The sequence below is a fragment of the Trichechus manatus genome, unplaced genomic scaffold, assembly GCF_000243295.1.
Source record: "Trichechus manatus latirostris isolate Lorelei unplaced genomic scaffold, TriManLat1.0 scaffold00024, whole genome shotgun sequence".
In the NCBI taxonomy this organism is placed as follows: domain Eukaryota; kingdom Metazoa; phylum Chordata; class Mammalia; order Sirenia; family Trichechidae; genus Trichechus; species Trichechus manatus.
Genome location: NW_004443960.1, coordinates 14,793,326 through 14,811,291, shown reverse-complemented (window position 1 = coordinate 14,811,291; position 17,966 = coordinate 14,793,326). Strand labels below are relative to the sequence as shown.

Below are 17,966 nucleotides of genomic sequence, written 5' to 3'. Positions count from 1 at the left end.
AAGGAAGGAACAGATGGATGGATGGTGTCACCATGTCTGCAAGCGGCCCTAGAGTCAGGCATGGTGCTGAGGGCTTTACCCCGTGATCTGTTTTCATCCTCGTAATGGCCTGGCCAGGTGGATACAGTGACCCCCACTGTAATGCAGAGGAAACTAAGGCTGCATAAGGGCAGGTTCTAGAGACCCTGTTCACCCTCAGCCCAGGGCTGGGTGCATGCCACGCAGTCCCCAAAGAAGCTGTAGTGGCTGGGGACATAGTAATGAGTAAACCCATGAGCTCCCTGTTCTCAGGAGCTGACATTCTAGAGCAAACGGGGAAGGGAGGAGGCAGTGCTGACATCAGGGGAGAAGAAGGAGGACCCTGTGGCACAACTGCAGCTGGCAGCCTGAAGAACAGCAGGGAGGCTAGAAGCCCCATGGTGCAGGGCTTGAGGCCAGGCTGGCTGTGACCTGCATGAAATGGGGAGGCACGGGAATGACACGGTCTGTTATGGATTGAACTATGTTCCCCAAAATATCTGTCCTAAACCCTAATCCTTACACCTGTGGTTATAGTCCCATTTGGGAATGGGTTTTCTCTGTCATGTGAATGAGGCAGTAGTAGTATGGGGTGTGTCTAATCAGTCTTTTTTGAGATACATAAGCAGATGGAGCACGCAGGCACGCGCAGATGGAGGGGACGAGGCATGCCACGTGATCGCCAAGGAACCTGGGCATAAAAGCTGAAAGAGACAAGGACGTTCCCCCAGGGCAGACAGAGAACGCTTCCCTAGAGTGGGCGCCCTGAATTTGGACTTCTAGACTCCTAAACTGTGAGACAATAAATTTGTTAAAGCCACTCACCTGTGGTATTTGTTACAGCAACACGTGATCTGGCATAGGTTTTACAGGGCCTGTGGCTGCAGGGTTGAGCACACACCGAGAGTGTGGGGCAGGGGGTGGCTGAGGGCGGATGCAGGGAGACCCCTGAGGAGGCTGCCGTAATGGTACAAGGGAGAGATTATGGTGGTGGGACACGGTGGCTGCAATGGGAGGGATGAGAAAAGGTCAGATTGTGGATATTTTGGAGAAGATCAAAATCATTTGCTGTAGGACCGGATATGGAGTGTGATAATGAGGAATGCATAAGAAGCTCAACATTGGGAAGCAACAGGTCTCCTGGGTCTGGCGGATCCCTTCCAATGAGAACAGCTGTGCACAGCAAACCTCACCCTACCCCTCTGCACACAGCACTGAAGCGCTTACCTGGATGAGCAGGTCCGAGGCTTCCAACCGAGGCTTCCCTCCTAACCTTGCGCTCCCAGTTCCACACGGTTCCGGGTTACTGCTTCTTCCTGCTGCCTCTTCATAAAGCACATTCAAGTTCAAGCCAGCCCTGGGGTTTCTCCTGACCACCCAGCCGCCCTCACCCCCAGTGAACACCCACAGACACACATCAAGTCGAGCTGAGACCCGTTTCAGATCTGACCTGAGATTTTAATACAGTCAGCTCTGAGACAGAAACGTATCTCCTAACTAGACTTAAGACTGCCCACCTGGCACGTCCAAATAATATGACTAACTCTAATGGTAATAACCTTGTTGTTGTTAGTTGCCCCTAGCTCAGGGTGACCCCATGCACAATGGGATTGGATTGTTGTGATTCATTGCATTTTTTGTTGGCCGATTTTCAGTAGATCATCAGCCCTTTCTTCTTAGTCTGGAAGCTCTGCTGAACCCTGTTCGGCATTACAACACGCAAGCCTCCACTGACAGACGGGTGGTAGCTGTGCTTGAGGTGCACTGGTGGGAATCAAACCTGGGTCTTCTACGTGGAAGGCGAGAATTTTACCACTGAACCACCACTGTCCTTGGTAATAACCTTACCGGCTACATTTCACTGAACACCTTCATACTTTGCAGCCCTAATGCCAGCCAACTGTTTCAGTTGGGGGAGAGCAGTGCTGGAGGGAAAATAGGCAGTGCTGGAATGTTCCATGTGCACACTGCACTTGGTGTGTGGCTTTAGGATGTGGCAGAAATGGTGTGTGTGTCCCCAAATTCAGGGCTTCCTCACTATCCAGACTCACCCAATATGAACTCAGAAACCAAATAGATTCAGAACATTCTTTAGATACCCGAGTCTCACTGCCCATCAAAACTCAGGAACCAAATCAGTTAGGATAGGGAGAAATACTTGTCTTCATACGCACCCTTACATTTCCCAGCATCCTTTGTGATTTGGTTGGGACCTGGTGACTAATTTTGGCCAATGGTCCATGAGTGGAAGTGACTTTGTCACTTCTGGTTTAAAACACTTAAGATGTGAGTTGCCCACATTCTCTCTTCCCCTGCTATAGTGGCCAGGAGGCCAGCCCTTAAGAGATGACGTCTTAAGATGTCGTTAAGACCAGAACAGTCTGGATCTCTCAGCTGCTACATGGAAGGCAGTTTCCCCAAAGACCCTCATCAAAGATCGTATGAGCAAGCAGTCAACCCTGGTGTTAATTTACCGAGATTTCACAGTTAATTTGTTACTGCAGCACGGCCTAGTCTATCCTGACACAAAGGGATTTTCAAGAGTAACTTTGGCCATGTGGCGTTTTTGCCTCACCTGTGTCTTAGAACATGACCATGTGTTCCACACACACCACTGCTAAACTGCACAACAATCCTATGCAGTAGGTACAATTAGGCTCATTTTTCAGACCAAGCAACTGAGGCACAGAGGCTAAGTGACTTATCCAAGGTCACAGAGCCAGTAAGTGACAAGGGCTGTCCACCTGCCATGCTAACTCCCCACTAAACCTCACCCTGATTCTTGACCTCCAGACTCCTTGTTTCGGAAGGCAGCTCCTACCACAGGCACCATGTTGGCCAAAGAGGAAGCGTATAAGCAGCTGAGAAGACGTCCTATACCGACTCTACTGGAGTGATGGCTGAAAGCCTTTGCTAGTGCCGCAAAGAAAGTGGCATAGTCATTTAGAAAGAAATAAAGTATACTTTTACTGCAAATGTTTCCAGTGTAAGTCATTACAAAAAGATACCCAAGAAAAACTTGGCTTATCTAACGTGATAGAATGGTATAATTTACCAAAAAAATAAATATATATTTCCACCTAAAAGAAGAAAGATGCTTCTCTGGGTTTTGAAGTCAGCAACGTAATTCACAACAAGCATGAATTTTGAAGCAGCCGTGACCTCTCTCTGCTTTCTGGGTCTCGCTTTGGCCACCAACCAGGAGACCTGTGGCATGGGCCTTGATGGGCTCTGCTTCTCCGTTTTCTTCCAGGAACACACGGACCAACTGTCAAACACAGGGCCAGCGTGGCCATTCCCTGGGAATGCTGCTCTGTCCAACATGTCCTCCCAAGAAAGTAAAAGTCTTGGGACTGTTTTATTCCCTGGAGTAGTACTTAAACAAACAAAAATATATATATATACACACACACACGCATATATATATACACACACACACACCATCACTGATATTCAGAGTGCGATCTTTCCTTGACCTGGAAGAGGATCAGTAACTAAATGTCAAGTTCTCCACACCACCATACTTGGCAGCTAATCAAATTCCAAGGGTGAGAAATTAAAATCTAAAAATAAGAAGTACCTTGAGACCAGAACTAGATGGTGCCCAGCTACCACTACTGACCGTTCTGGCCAGGGACCCAACATATGGTCCCAGATAGAATGGGAAAAAAATGTAGAACAAAACTCAAATTTCTAAAAAAAGGCCAGAGTTACTGGACCGGTAGAGGCTAGAGGAACCCCCAAGACTACTGCCCTGGGATACCCTTTAAACTTGGAACTCAAACCACTCCTGGTGGTCACCTATCAGCCAATAGAATGGCTCATAAAATAAATATCACCCATTGAGTACTGTGCTCCTCTAAACAATTATCTAAATGAGACCTAACAGTCAACATTTACTGTCCACCAAAGATGAGAAAGTAAGGGGGGACGAGGAAGCTAGATTAATGGAAACAGAACAACCAGAATGGAAATAATGAGAATGCTGACACATTGTGAAAAGTGTAACCGATGTCACTGAATATACGTACAGAAATTGTTAACTGAGAACCTAATTTGCTATGTAAATTTTCTCCAAAATCACAGTAAAATATTTAAAAAATAAAATAAGGAGGGGAAGACTCAATGGGACTCTTTTTGGTACAACGGCTAACACTTGGGAGGCACCTACTGCTCTTCACTTTGAACACTTCATAACCATCAGCAGACCTTCATCTTTGGGGACCAGTGAAGCCACTCTAGCAACGAGTAAACAGAGGCAGGAAGAAGGCAGGGGAAAGACTGGAGGGGGTGGGACAGTAAGCCTCCAAGCTGGGAAGTCAGCAGCAGCAAGAGACGACCTCCTGGCCCTGGAGTTCCATCATCTCAAAGTTCAGCCAAGTCCCTCCGTGAGGAGAAGGTGCATCCGTGAGGAAGGCCATCTCTGGCCTCTGCAAGAAGCCCTCATGGCAGCAGCTTGGAGACGTCGGCTCCCAGTGTCTAAGCCTGGAAGACTGGACGGTGACTGAGAGGAGTGTCCACGGCCACCGGGAATGCCCAACGGTGAGAAGACTTTTCACAAGGCCCTTTGCCTCAACACTGCAGCCCTGAGGAAATGAAACATTTTGGGTGGAGCTGGTGACGAGGGGAGCGGATGGGGCTGGGAGCTTCCTGAAGATGCAAAATCCATAGACTTCAGCTGGAGAGATCTGAGGCAGTTGGCTGGATTTGGTCACTGGCATATTTTATGCAACCAACTTCTCCAGAAGTCTGGCTGCCAAAAACACCCCTGTGGGAAGCACCAACGGGCACAAGCTTGCTTTCCAAGGGTGAGAGAATGGGAGTGTGTCTCATGAGTGGAAGAGAGGCAGGAGTGGGTGTGCTGGGTGGGAGGTCTCTGTATCTCCTACTCAGCTTGGCCGATCCCAGGCAGAGACCAGAGGTGGTACTTTGTTGGTGTTTTTGTTTTTTTGGGTTTTTCTTTTTTTTTTGGTTTCTATATTGGAGGCTTGGGTTCCAGAGGATTCTGGCTTGTCCTGGATGCTGGCAGGTGGGCCCTGCAGTTCTGACCAGATGTAACAGCTCTGGGGCTCACACCAAGCCAGCATCTTTGGCCATGCTGTAGAACAGGCCTCGCTGCTGCAAGAGGTCAGAGGGGGGGCCATACTCTCGGATCTCCCCTCTGTCCAGGACGATCACCCTGAAGGAGGAGGGGACACAGGCATGAGAGGTAGGGAAGGGGTTGGCACCTCGATCCCAAAAGCCCACCAGGGGAAGTCATTGCTTTGGATCAGGCCCCCAGCATCTTCTGCCAGGACGGGTGCAAGAGCCTTCCAGCTGGCGGCCCTGCCTCAGTCCCTAGTCCTAGTCAGCGTCAAAGTCCTGTGGCTCTAACCCTTAATACCCACCCCCACATCAATCATGGTTGTGCAGTAATGATAATAATGGCAATAATGGCAACCATTCCCACTTGTCCCATCACACTCAGAATAAAACCGAAAAACCTTACATAGTCTACAACCAAGGAAACCTGTTGTCACTGAGTCGATTCTGACTCATGGCGACCCCATGTATGTCAGAGTAGAACCATGCCCCATAGGGTTTTCAAGGCTGTGTCCTTTCAGAAGCAGATCACCAGGCCTTTCTTCTGAGGTACCTCTGGGTGGATTTGAACCATCAACCTTCAGTGAGTTGTCTAACCAAAATGGTTAGTAGTTGCACTTAACCATTTACACCACCCAGGGATTCCACAGTCTACAAGAGGGGCCAGCAGACTCTTTTTGCAAAGGGCCAGACAGGAAACATTTTAGGCTTAGCAGGCCACGTCGTCTCTGTTACAAATACAGGCAGTCCCCGACTTATGGCAGGGTTCCGATCAGTTCTGACATAAGCTGAATACCTCATTTTAAAAAAAATTTTCATTATTATTGCCTTTTATTAACAGTATCTTTATAAATCCAATCTCTGTCAGTCTTTGGGGGCTGGAAACATTACATATATACTTACAGACTCTGCTGTATTTACAGGGCAAAAACAGTCATAGATATTATGTAAATGAATAGGCATGGCTGTATGCTAGGGACCTTACACGAACAGGTGGTGACTGGGTGTGGCTCATGGGCCAGAGTTTGCTGTCCCCTGGTGTACCCACTCCTCCAGGATCCAGCCCTGTCCATTTCTGACCTCACTTCCAACTACTCTCTCCTGAGTCTCAAACATGCCAGCAGTGCCTGGCACACAGGAGGTGCCTAAGAACCAGTCTCCACCAGACAGCCTTAAAACCAAAAACCGAACCCACTGCCACTGCCACTGGGTTGATTCCGGCTCACAGAGACCCTATAGGACAGAGTAGAACCGCCCCACAGGCTTTCCAAGGCTGTAATCTTTCGGGAGCCGACTGCCACATCTTTCTCCCGTGGAATGGCTTGTGGATTCAAACTGCCCACCTTTCATTAGCAGATGAGCGCTTAACCACTAGCACCACCAGGGCTCCTTCAAACAGCCTTAGCGATCTTTTAAAAGTGTCATGTCACTTCCCTGCTTAAAATTCTCCAATGGCTTACAAGTTCTCTTGGAATAAGTTCCAAACTTGTTACCATGACTAGTTGGTCCTGCGAGATCCAGCCCCTGCCGACCTTTCTGGCCTCCTCTCGTACCCCGGGCACGCTGGCCTCTTGCTAGTCTTCGAAGTCAGCAAGCTGGTCCCCATCCCAGAGTCTTTACACCTGGCTGTGCCCTCTGCCTAGAATGTTCTTTCTTCCTCTAGATCAGAGGCTGGCAAACTATGGCTGCCTGTTTTTGAAAATAAAGTTTTACTGGAACACAACCACGTCCATTTGTTTACCTATGGCTCCTCAGTGCTACAACAACATAGTTGAGTAGTTGGGACAGAGACCATGTGGCCTGCAAAGCCAAAAAATCCACTCTCTGGTCCATTATAGAAAGTGGGCCGATCCCCACCTAGATCACCCCATGCCAACTCCTCCTCATTATTCAGGTCTCAACTCAGATGTCACTTCCTGGGAGAGGCCTTACCGGACCCGCCAGGCTAAACTCAAACCCCTCAACCCCTTGGTACTTTTTTCCCGTTGCCATCAGTCGATTCCAACTCACAATGACCCTAGAGGACAGAACAGAACTGCCCCATAGGGTTTCCGAGGCTCTAAAACTTTTCAGAAGCAGACTGCCACATGTTTCTCCTACAGAGCAGATGGTGGGTTCAAACCACCAACCTTTTGGTTAGCAGCAGAGCACTTAACCACTCCACCACCAAGGCTCCTTCCCTTGATACTAGGGCCATGTTATGATTTTTGTAGGCCCTAGGCACTTTTGCGTTTCTGGGCAATAATGCCTTTATATGATGTTAATTCATGTAATCCATATATTCAGTTTTTTCTTCTGACTTTAAAAGAAATTAAAACATTTACGTGGACCCCAAAAAGTATGGGGGGCCCGAGGCCCAGTGCCTCCCGTGCTGGCCCTGCCTGGTCGTCACTCTCTTATCACCTTGTTCCGTTGCCTCTCTAGCACTTAGCACTCGCTGAAACCACCTTGTTTTCACATGCTGCTGTGTTTACTGTCTGCCTCCCCCCAGCTAAGCGACACAGTCCCTTAGGCAGGCACCTCGAGTCCCAGGGCCTGCGCAGTGCCAGGAATGCACCACCCATATGTGCTGACGACTGACTGATTGATGTCAGGAAGACCTGGTGCTACCTGGGGTAAGGAGAAGTTCCACCACTGGGGCTCTCACTGGGCATAAAGACAGTGTTGAATGAATGCGAGTGAGTGAGTGAATGAGCTGATGAATGAGGCAAACCTCCGAGGCCCCGAGACCTGCATGCCAGGGGCATCACCTTGTGCAGTCCATGATGGTGTTGAGCCGGTGAGCAATGATGAGGACAGTGCAGTCGTCAAACTGGGTCCGGATGGTGGACTGAATGAGGTCGTCTGTTTCCAGGTCCACAGCCGCCGTGGCCTCGTCCAACACCAGGATCTTCGTCTTCCTCAGCAGGGCCCGGGCCAGGCACACAAGCTGGCGCTGCCCAACACTTGATTGGGAGAAAAGACCAGGAGACAGAGTGTCAAACCATCCCAACCAGGGCCCAGGCCTGAGCTGGGAGAAGGGAGACACTGCATCACTTAAGCCAGGATAGCACTTCCACTCCCCACGTGTGTGCCCACAGCAGACATCACTAATCAATCAAACGTTCCTTCCTGTGAAGCTGGAAGCAGGCTCCGAATCATTCTCAAAACAGGGCTCAGAGGTGATACTCAGAATATTTGACCAGTTCAGCACAGGTGGTATGACAGGTAGCAAAAATGGACCCTGTCCCCATAACTCTGGACTCAGCTACGTGCCTTGCTTTACCAGTAAGATGCTGGCAGGATATAAGGCTGGCACAGACTTGAGATGGGATTGCACCCTGGGCCTTGCTCACTCTTGCACCTCTGCCATCACCATGACAACAGGCCTGAGTGGACTGCTGGAGGATGAGAGATACATGGAGCAGACCCCAACTGTCCCAGCTGAGGCCAACTAAATCAGCCAGCTGACCCCTAGACACATAAGTGGCCTGGGCAGGGCCAACAGGGCCACTCGGCTGACCGCAGCAGTGGGCGAGTGATCGCGGGTACTGCTGAACGCTGCTGGGGTTTGTGGGTGGTTGGGATGCAGCAGCGTCACCATGATGGGTAACTGAGACAGGCACTGATAAAGCTGGAGCAGGACTCCAGGGGTTTCCTGCTGGGTCAGGCACTGACACTTTAGCTGCTGGATCATGGGCAGATCCCAGGGACCCGGGAGAAGGCAGCTGGGGCAGGGGGTTGGGGCTCAGAGGGCTCAGGACAGCTGCTATTTACCAGCTGCCATAGAAGCCTTCCAATATTTTAACAACTGACAGCCACTCTCCACCGAACGGAGCTGGTATAAGAAAGGCCATCCTGTTCAGACTCCATAGTAGAAAGAGCCCATTTTACAGATAAGGAAACTGAGGCTCTGAGAGGTTAAGGGACATACTGCAGGACACACGGCTGGTCTGTAGCAGAGCTGGGACTCAAACCCAGTTCAACACAGATCCATGAGGACAAAACCTTACAACACCTTGTCTGAGGTGGGGCCGAGGGGCCTTCGTCCCGGCATCGTCCTGCTCACCCGTGCCTACCTCAGGTTCTCCCCACCTTCCGAGCACTCGTGGTTCAGCTTATCTGGAAGGGCTGACACGAAGCTCTTCAGGTGAGCCAGCTCCAGTGACGTCCAGACCTCTTCGTCCGAGTACTGGTTGAACGGGTCCAGGTTCATGCGGAGGGGGCCCGAAAACAAAACGGGGTCCTGTTCCGAGAGCAGACCACAGAACAGCATTTGAAGCACACGTCAGGCTAGACGTGGGTGGGGCAAAGATGTGGGACGATAAAGTTCTCGCCAGAATTGTTAAAAGATGGGGTTTCAGAGGTGTTCAGGATTCCTACTCCTGGGGGGTGCTAATAATGAAAAAAATGCATGTGGAAAACCCTATGTTAAGCAGAATGAGATCGATTTATCTTTTGCAGAACTTCTCAGAGCCTTCAATATGCAAAGGTGATAGGAATCTGTTAGATGGAGGAGCCCTCCCCTACCCCAATCCTGCCTCTAAAAGATCTTAGAAGGAAATTTAGGGGAACACTGTTCTTAAATTATACCACAATAATACTAAGAGGCAACATATTAGGGAATCACCGCCTACAAGGGTCGATTTAGAAAAGTCTTATTTTTCCTAGTTCTCATGAAGATTAGATATTATCATCCCCGAATCTGGTAGCCAGCAGATAGAGAAGCCAGGCTTTTACTGGATTTGTCAGATGCTCAGGACAATGGTTTATTGGGTGGCAGGAGTGAGGACTCACAGATGAAGACTTACACAGGCCAGTTGCTGTGGAGTTGATTCTGACTCACGGCGACCCCACGTGTGTCAGAGTAGAACTGTGCTCCACAGGGTTTTCAACGGCTGATTTTTCAGAAGTAGATCACCACCTACTTCCAAAGTGCCTCTGGGTGGACTCGAACTGTCAACCTTCTGGTTAGCAGTCAAGCATGTAACTGTCTACACCACCCAAGGACTCAGGATGAAGCCAGTACCTGGCTAATTCCCACCCGGTGCTCAGAGGAGACTTGTGGAGAAGAAACACAGTGCAATGCCAACAAAAATAATGAAAATAATCAAGTGGGAACAAACTCATGTTGGTCCTAAGAACAAGCACAGGCTGTTGATTTGTTTCAAGTGCCTGCCCCAGCCCACTCGGCCCCACCCCAGCCCCACCTGGGGGATGATGGTGATCCTGAAGCGCAGGCTGTGCAGGCCGATCTGGGCAATGTCGACGCCGTCGATAATGATCTGTCCTCCGGCCGACTCGGTGATCCGAAACAAGCCCAGGGTCAGGGATGACTTCCCGGCTCCTGTCCGCCCCACGATGCCAACCTGAGGGACAGGAAGGGCAGGGTGAGGTGGGAATGCTGGTATCTGGGGGTCGCCCTCACTCTACTGTTTCCTCATTTCAGGAATCTCCCCCACAGCAGTTCACTCAGCCAGCTGCTGCCACAGCCCTGTCCCTCCCCAGCTTCCTGGAGACACATTGTGGCCAAAGGTGAAGGACTCCCTTCTCTTTGCCGGGCTCCCTGAGGAAGTAACCAGCTGTTTTGATAAGTCAGTGAAACCTCCAAAGAGATAAGCATCAGGCAGGAGGGATTTTCAACAAAGCCCCATTATTTTTGACTCTAGGTAGTATTAAGTAATCATCAGGTTAAGGAGCCCTGGTGGCACAACGGTGAAGAGCGTGGCTGCTACCCAAAAAGTAGGCGCTTCAAAAGCACCAGTGGCTTGTCGAGAGACAGACCTGGTGATCTGCTTCTGTGAAGATTACAGCCTAGGAAATCCTATGGAGCAGTTTTACTCTGTACTATAGGGTTGCTGGAGCCCTGGTGGCACAGTGGTTAAGAATTCGGCTGCTAACAAAAGTCGGCAGTTCGAATCCAGCAGCACTCCTTGGAAACCCTATGCAGCAGTTCTACTCTATCCTATAGGGTGGCTATGAGCTGGAATCAGCTCGACGACACACAACAACGGCAGCAGCCATCTTCAGGTATCTCCCCACGCTGGTTTTTCAGTCTCTTGACTGAACTACTGAAATATTTCAAAGATCCAAACAGATCCCCTTGTAGGCCCCCATCCCGTCTCAGCAGAGGTGCGCAAAAGAGGCTATTGCTGTGACCTGGTCTCCACTTACGCCCCCTTGCAGGAACTAACCAGACGCCATTGAATCAATTCTGATTCATGGTGACCCAACGTGTTTCAGAGCAGAACTGTGATCCACAGGGTTTTCAATGGCTGTGACCTTTCAAAGTGGACTGCCGGGCTTTTCTTCCAAGGTGCCCGAGTGGATCCGAACTGCCAACCTTTAGGTTAGTAGCCGAGCACTTAACCATTTGTGCCACCCAGGCAGCCTTGAGGGAACTAGGCTCCCCATTTAATGGCCCATGATTGACATTCCTGCCATCCAGTTACAACTCTCCCCTTCTCATCTGGGCTCTTAAGAGGTGGGCTTCCTCTATCAGAGAAGTCAGTGCAGCGTGTGTGCAAAAATTCCCATGACCGAGTACAAGCCATAAAGACTCAGCGAGAACGTCGCCCACTCTGTTCTCCCCCTTGCTACAGCTGAGAGAAATTATCTCGTGGGAACGGAACATTCTGAGCCTGTGGTGGGGACAGTTCTACAGGTCCATATGTTCAGAGATGAAAGAAGCACCATCCCACGGCAGACAGCCAGGAAGGCCCTTGGTCTGATTTCTGAGGAGGCTCTAGGAGTCTCGGGGCAAGGCTGTATTCTAGGGACAGCCGGGACCAAGGGTAGGTTCCAAAATTCCGATAACTTCCCCGTCTCCCTGGAGCCATCACTAACAGTCATGGTGACATCTTTCTATTCCAGAGACTGCAAACTCAAATGCCTACAGGGGCTAACCAGGCACAAAAATGTGGGTCGGGGGGACCGGTCTCATCCGGAAAGAGTCAGGCGGGGAGTCTGGGCCTATTGTTGCTAGATGTTCTCATTTTTCAAGAAAAGTACGAAATCGAATTTTTAGATAAAATCTTCCAGATTTTTCAGTATTTGAAAGGTATTCAGATTTTTGGGCCTCACTGGGCTGCTGGACTCCCAGCGTGCAACCCTGTTGGATACCCTCTGAGTAGCTTTTACTTCCACGAGCCTCCCTCCCCCACAAAAGGCCTTGCAACCCCACGATGGACGGGGAGAAAGGACACCTCCGGTTTCCTGTGTCTGGCAGCAGCCAGTGCCCAGATGTGAACGTAGGGGGGACGAGGGGCACCCACCTTCTCTCCCCCCTCGATGGTGACGTTGATGTGCTTGAGCACTAAGTCCAGGTCCTCTCGGTAACGCAGGCTGTAGTCCCGGAATTCCACTCGGCCCACCTGGGGCCAGCTGCTGGGTGGAGCCATCTCCTCCGTCTGCCAGGGAGCCTGCGATCACAGGAGGAGCGGTGGGGAAGAGAGAGTAAGGAATCCACAGTCCATCCCCATGCCACAGGCTGTGCGAGCTGGCCCCATCTCCCTCTTGCTCACTGGCTCCAGCCACACTGGCCGCCTGGCTACTCCTCAGACACATCAGCACGAGTTGTTCCAGGCCTTTGCACCCGTGGTCTCCTCTGCCTGGAATGTTGTTCCCCAAACTACCCACTTGCTTGCTTTCTCACATCCTCCAAGTCTCAGGTCTGTCTGATCTCCCTCCTGGCCCTGTGTCCCTCTCTCTTCTGCCCTGAGCACTGACCACCTCCGAGCATTTTAAATCCGTTTGCATTGGTTTCTGCCTGTCACCCACGCCCACTGGAATATGCACTCTGAGGACAGGCTCTTCCACTGTTTTTGACTGCTGTATCCCCAGGGCCCAGAGCACACAGTTGGTGTTCAGTAAGTACAGTGAAACCTGTGGAAGCTGGAATCTGTGTAAGACAGAAACCTGTCAGAGAAGAACAGCTCAAGTATCTTCCACTAATAGAGAGTGATAGAAAGGGCGTAAGACTGTACCCTGTCAAAAGTGGAAAACTTGGGAGTCTGGGGAAAATCAAGGCAGTCCGGTCGAGTTCTGGCTCTCACAGGTTTCACGGTATTTATGGACTGAATCAAGGAAGGCGTGGTGGCCTCTGGGCAGACACAGGGTAAAGGTGAGTGACTCTGACAGCACTCTAGGGCTGGAGGGCAAAGCAGCAGCCAACACTTACAGACGACTAGGTGCCAGGCACCTGCCTGTCACGGCACCACACCATGCGAATCGCATACCTCGCTTAATCCTAACAGCCCCTTCCCGAGAAGGGAGCAAAGGACTTTTATCACCTCCACTTTACACACAAGGAGACTGAGACACAGAGAAGGTGAGTAACTTGCTCAGCCCCGATTGCTAAAAAGCCTCTAATTTAATTCAGCGTTTCCTGAGGCCCGTAGCTGGATGTGCTCTGGGCCAGGCTCGGAGTTGCAGCCTTGGGGAGTGTACATACTTTCGGGGACCATCACACACAAGCGGCGACCTGACCACAGCTGCTACGAACACAGTCCAGAAGCCCAAAGAGAGGCACGAAAACCTTTCAGATAGGAGATTCAGCTTTGCTGAAGAAGTTCTACAGAATGATGGCGTTTTGATTGAGTGCTTACAATGTACCGGGCTGCTGTGCTCAGTGCTTCAGACATATGATCTCATTTGAGCCTCACAACCCTCCTAAGAGGTAGATCTACTATTACGTGTAGATGGAAGAAAGCCTCAAGTCCTGACGCGTGGATACGAGAAACAGAAATAACAGACGGATCTCATTTATGACAAAAGAAACACACACACAAACGTGTGGGTGTGTGGGAATGTGTGTGTGAATATACAAGAAAAGTTCCAGAGGAAACACCAGCCTTAGCCCTTTTGTTACCAAATTTTTATTTAAAAAAAAAAAAAAAATTTTTTTTTTTGATGGTATGTGTTTTCAGTATTGGAATGCATGCTTACTAACTGAGTGTGTTTAAATTTTGGGTTGGAAATATGGATTTTGAGAAATGTGATATGGCAAAACAATCTGCCAACGAGATGAGCGGCACTTTGGAGTCACCGATCTGTGGCATGACAGTACGCCACCAAGAACTAGGTAGATAAATTTACTGCGGGCGCCTTTCCATTAGGTTACATGGGGAACCTCTGGTTTTCCAAACATGACACACAAAAACCAAAACAAACTCATCAGGGCTCCCTAACTATTGCACAGGAAAACCATAATTATGTCTGCAAGCCTTACCTCACAGAAATAAAGGGAAAAACAAAGCAAAAGTTTATAAAACTAACACATCCAGGAAGCATCACCTAACAGAATGCTCAGCCTACACACTGAGGCTGCAGCTCCAGTCTGCGGAGCTTCAGGCATTTCTAGAGAGACCCACCTTGACGCTAAATGCAGCAGAACCTGAATAACGCCTTACCGCTGAGAGCCAGAGGCACACCGATTGGCTGGCATACTGTTTATGACAATGTCAACACAAAATTACTAGAGGCTACATCTGAGGAAAGAGACAAATGGAGGGGACAGTAAGAGAATTTGTACTCTTTCTTCCTTGTAAACTTCTAGGTTCTTTCTTTTTTTTTTCCAGATGAGATAAAATTCACATAACATAAAATTAACAATTTTAGAATGTCTACTTCAGCGACAATTAGTACATCTGTAACGTTGTGCAACTTTCGCCTCTAATTCCAAGACATTTTCATCACTCCAAAAGGAAATCCTGTCCTCACTGGCAGTCACTGCCCATGCCCTCTTCCCCCAGCCCCTGGCACCCACAAGTCTACTTTCTGTCTCTATGGATTTACCTGTTCTGGACATGTCCTATTCATGGAATCATACAATATGTGGTCTCTGTGTTTAGCTTCTTTAATTTAGTGTAAAGTTTTCCACGTTGAGGCATTGGTTAATTTTCTTTTTTTACAACAAGCACATCTTGCTTTTATAATTCATGCACACAAATGAAGGAGACATGCTATAAGAACATAGTTAGATGGGACTGAAGAGAAGTGGATGGAACTTTCTAACTATACGTGTGTGTGTGTGTGTGTGTGTGTGTGTGTGTGTGTGTGGGGTGTGTGTGTGTGTGTGTGTGTGTGTGTGTGTGTGTGTGTGTGTGTAACCCATTGCCATGGAGTTGATTCTGACTCATAGCGACCCTATAGGACAGAGCAGAACTGCTCCATAGGGTTTCCAAAACTGTAAATCTTTAGGGAAGCAGACCGCCACACGCTTGCTCTCTCTCTTTCCATACACATATATGCACACATGTACAAACATACGCATATATATACAATATTTATATAGTGGTAGGGCTGTGAGTAATCTTTACTATCTCTTGTATTTTTCTAATACATTGTTATTCTAAAAAAATTAAAATAATTGAAGAAAGCAAAAACAAGTAAAATATTTCAAAAAATAAATTCAACTCAACTGCTCACTTTAAACAGATTAATCATATGGCATGTGAATTATATCTCAGTACAGTTGTTACAGAAAAGAAAGAAATTCAATGACTAGGGTGGAAAACTCCCGGTGTAATGCACCCTCATTTCCACAGGGGGCGCTCATGCCATTATGAATAATGCCCACTGGCAAAGTGGGACCTGGTTCACCATTTCAGAGCATTAAAAGACCAGGCGTGGGTGAGCTCTGTGAATCCCTCAGGATAGACCTTATTAGGGCCTTGGTCTCATTCCTAAGGGGCATTTTCCTGGGAGGCAGTGTGGCACAATGGCAAAGAGGGCCTCAGTTTCTAATCCTGGGTCCACTCTTTACCAGCCATGTGATCTTGGGCAAGTAACTTAACCTCTCAGTGCCTTAGTTTCCTTACCTGGAACATGGGGATAATAATAGCAACTAAGTCGTAAGGTTATGTAAAGATTAAATTCATTACTCTATGGAAAATGTTTAGGACAGGGCCTGACACACCTCAAAGGCACGATATATGTCCCTATCATTATCTGTGGTGGTGGCGTCTGAAGACAAAATAAGCCAGTTATTAGGGGCAACATGGTAGTTATTAGGGGCAGTGTGGCATTAAAGTCAGGAGACGTAGGTTCCAGTCCCAGCTCTTCTACTAATCCACAGGATCAGCCACCACCCCTCCCCCAGCTGCCTTTTTCTCCATCTGTAAAAGGAGGACTTAGCTTAAATAACTGCATGGTTTCCCATATTTTGGTCCACTCCTTACCACATTGTGATTTTTGCAATATCCATGTACAGATTCTCTTGTGATTTACTTTTAGGACTTCTAATTAACTTATTTTTTACTTAAATTTTAAACTTAATTCTGAATGTTGTCTGACTGCCCTGGCAGTGTACAATCATCTTGCATATGGGCATCCCATACCTCGGGACAAGATGGGAAAACTGTAAAATATTGTCTCACCCGGAAGTCAGGTGGTTCTAATTAGGTACTGCACAGTGACTCGACAAGTGGGAGATGATTTCTACCTGGTGGGGTGTCCAACTTACCCTCCTGTTGGGAGGCAGAAGATAACACTAGGTATGGCTCAAAGATTTCTTTGGGAAAGCCATTCACACTGAAGATCAAGGTCAAGCCAGGGGCCCTTGCTTTACCTCCTTCTCAGTTTCTGAGTACTCCTTGAGTCGCTCCACAGCCACTATGTTGGTCTCCATCTCGGATGACATCCGCACCAGCCAGTTCAGGTATGTCGTCACCTGAGAGAGAAGGGGTCACGTGCAGTTTCTAGTGAGCATGTGCTACTTTTATTCTAATTAAGTAACTACAAATGATGACATATTTCAGATAAAAAGGTACAGAAAATAACACCCTACTGCCACATTACATCTCTCGATTAAACACATTTCTAAATAACCCAAGGGTTGCTCAACCAATCACAAAAGAAATTAGAAAAAAATTTTGAACTAGATGACAATATGAAAACATAACATATCAAAGTTTGTGAGATGCAGATGAAGCAGTGCTTAGAGGGAAATGTACAGTCTTTAAAGTATTTCTCTTGCAGCTGGGATCATCCTCACAGGCCATCAAGTAGTTTCCTTGACTGAAGAAGGAATCCGCCCTCATGGCAAACTCCTCTCCTGCTTGGGTCACCAGGCTCAAACTCCACTCAGACCCTTCCCTCTAACCCCCTCCCATGGACATCCAAAAAGAAGGCCTGGGAACTGGCAAACTGGCTTCTCCATTAAGAGAATGAAAAAATGCAGCAGAGATTTTCTCTTACCTGCAACGAGTAAGACACAGAGAGGCCGACCAAGCCGGCACTTAGGCTGTGCCGGGAGATCACTGCGAACAGGGCCGCAAAGAGCACAATGCAGTTGCCAACACACTCCAGCCGCACAGCCAGCCACCTGGAGGGCAGAAAGATGACAAACGCGCATGCTAAGTCAGCTGTGCAGAGACTTGGCCTTCAGCTCTGGAGTTCAGCTCCAGGGTCTTTGCTAAGTGAAACAGCTCCCCAGTAGTTCCTGAGAGAGGCCGCCTCAGCCCTGCATGTATAAAACCCATACCATCGGAGCAGGGCTAAGAAGGGCTGAAGGGACAAAGTTTCAATCATTCCTCATTACTCTGGCAACCCCCAGGGATAAAAGGCGTTCTCCAGAAGCAACCTTCCCAAGAAACTGAAGTTTGTCTTTTTCTTCTCATTCTAGCCTTTAAAATATTTACATATGTATATGCGTGTTCAAAGGTAAAGACGTCACTTTGAGGACTAAGGTGTGCCTTGACCTAAGCCATGGTATTTTCAATCATCTCAAATGCATGCGAAAGCTGGACAATGAACAAGGAAGACTGAAGAAGAATTGACGCCTTTGAATTATGGTGTTGGTGAAGAATACTGAGTATACCATGGACTGCCAGAAGAATGAACAAATCTGTCTTGGAAGAAGTACAGCCAGAATGCTCCTTAGAAGC

At 48.6% G+C, this 17,966-nt stretch overlaps 1 protein-coding gene across 1 annotated transcript in view; it reads right to left on the bottom strand.

Moving 5' to 3' along the window:
* Positions 1-4,945: 4,945 nt before the first annotated feature.
* Positions 4,946-17,966, bottom strand: part of ABCC1 (ATP binding cassette subfamily C member 1 (ABCC1 blood group)) — a 167,879-nt gene continuing 154,858 nt past the window's right edge. Inside the window, exons 25-31 of the mRNA XM_004373287.3 lie at positions 17,278-17,404; positions 16,649-16,750; positions 12,354-12,500; positions 10,290-10,448; positions 9,159-9,325; positions 7,851-8,045; positions 4,946-5,197 (exon numbers count right to left, since the gene is read on the bottom strand). Of these exons, the coding sequence (XP_004373344.1) occupies positions 5,089-5,197; positions 7,851-8,045; positions 9,159-9,325; positions 10,290-10,448; positions 12,354-12,500; positions 16,649-16,750; positions 17,278-17,404 (1,006 nt within the window). The 3' untranslated portion in view covers positions 4,946-5,088. The remainder of the gene's footprint in view (positions 5,198-7,850; positions 8,046-9,158; positions 9,326-10,289; positions 10,449-12,353; positions 12,501-16,648; positions 16,751-17,277; positions 17,405-17,966) is intronic.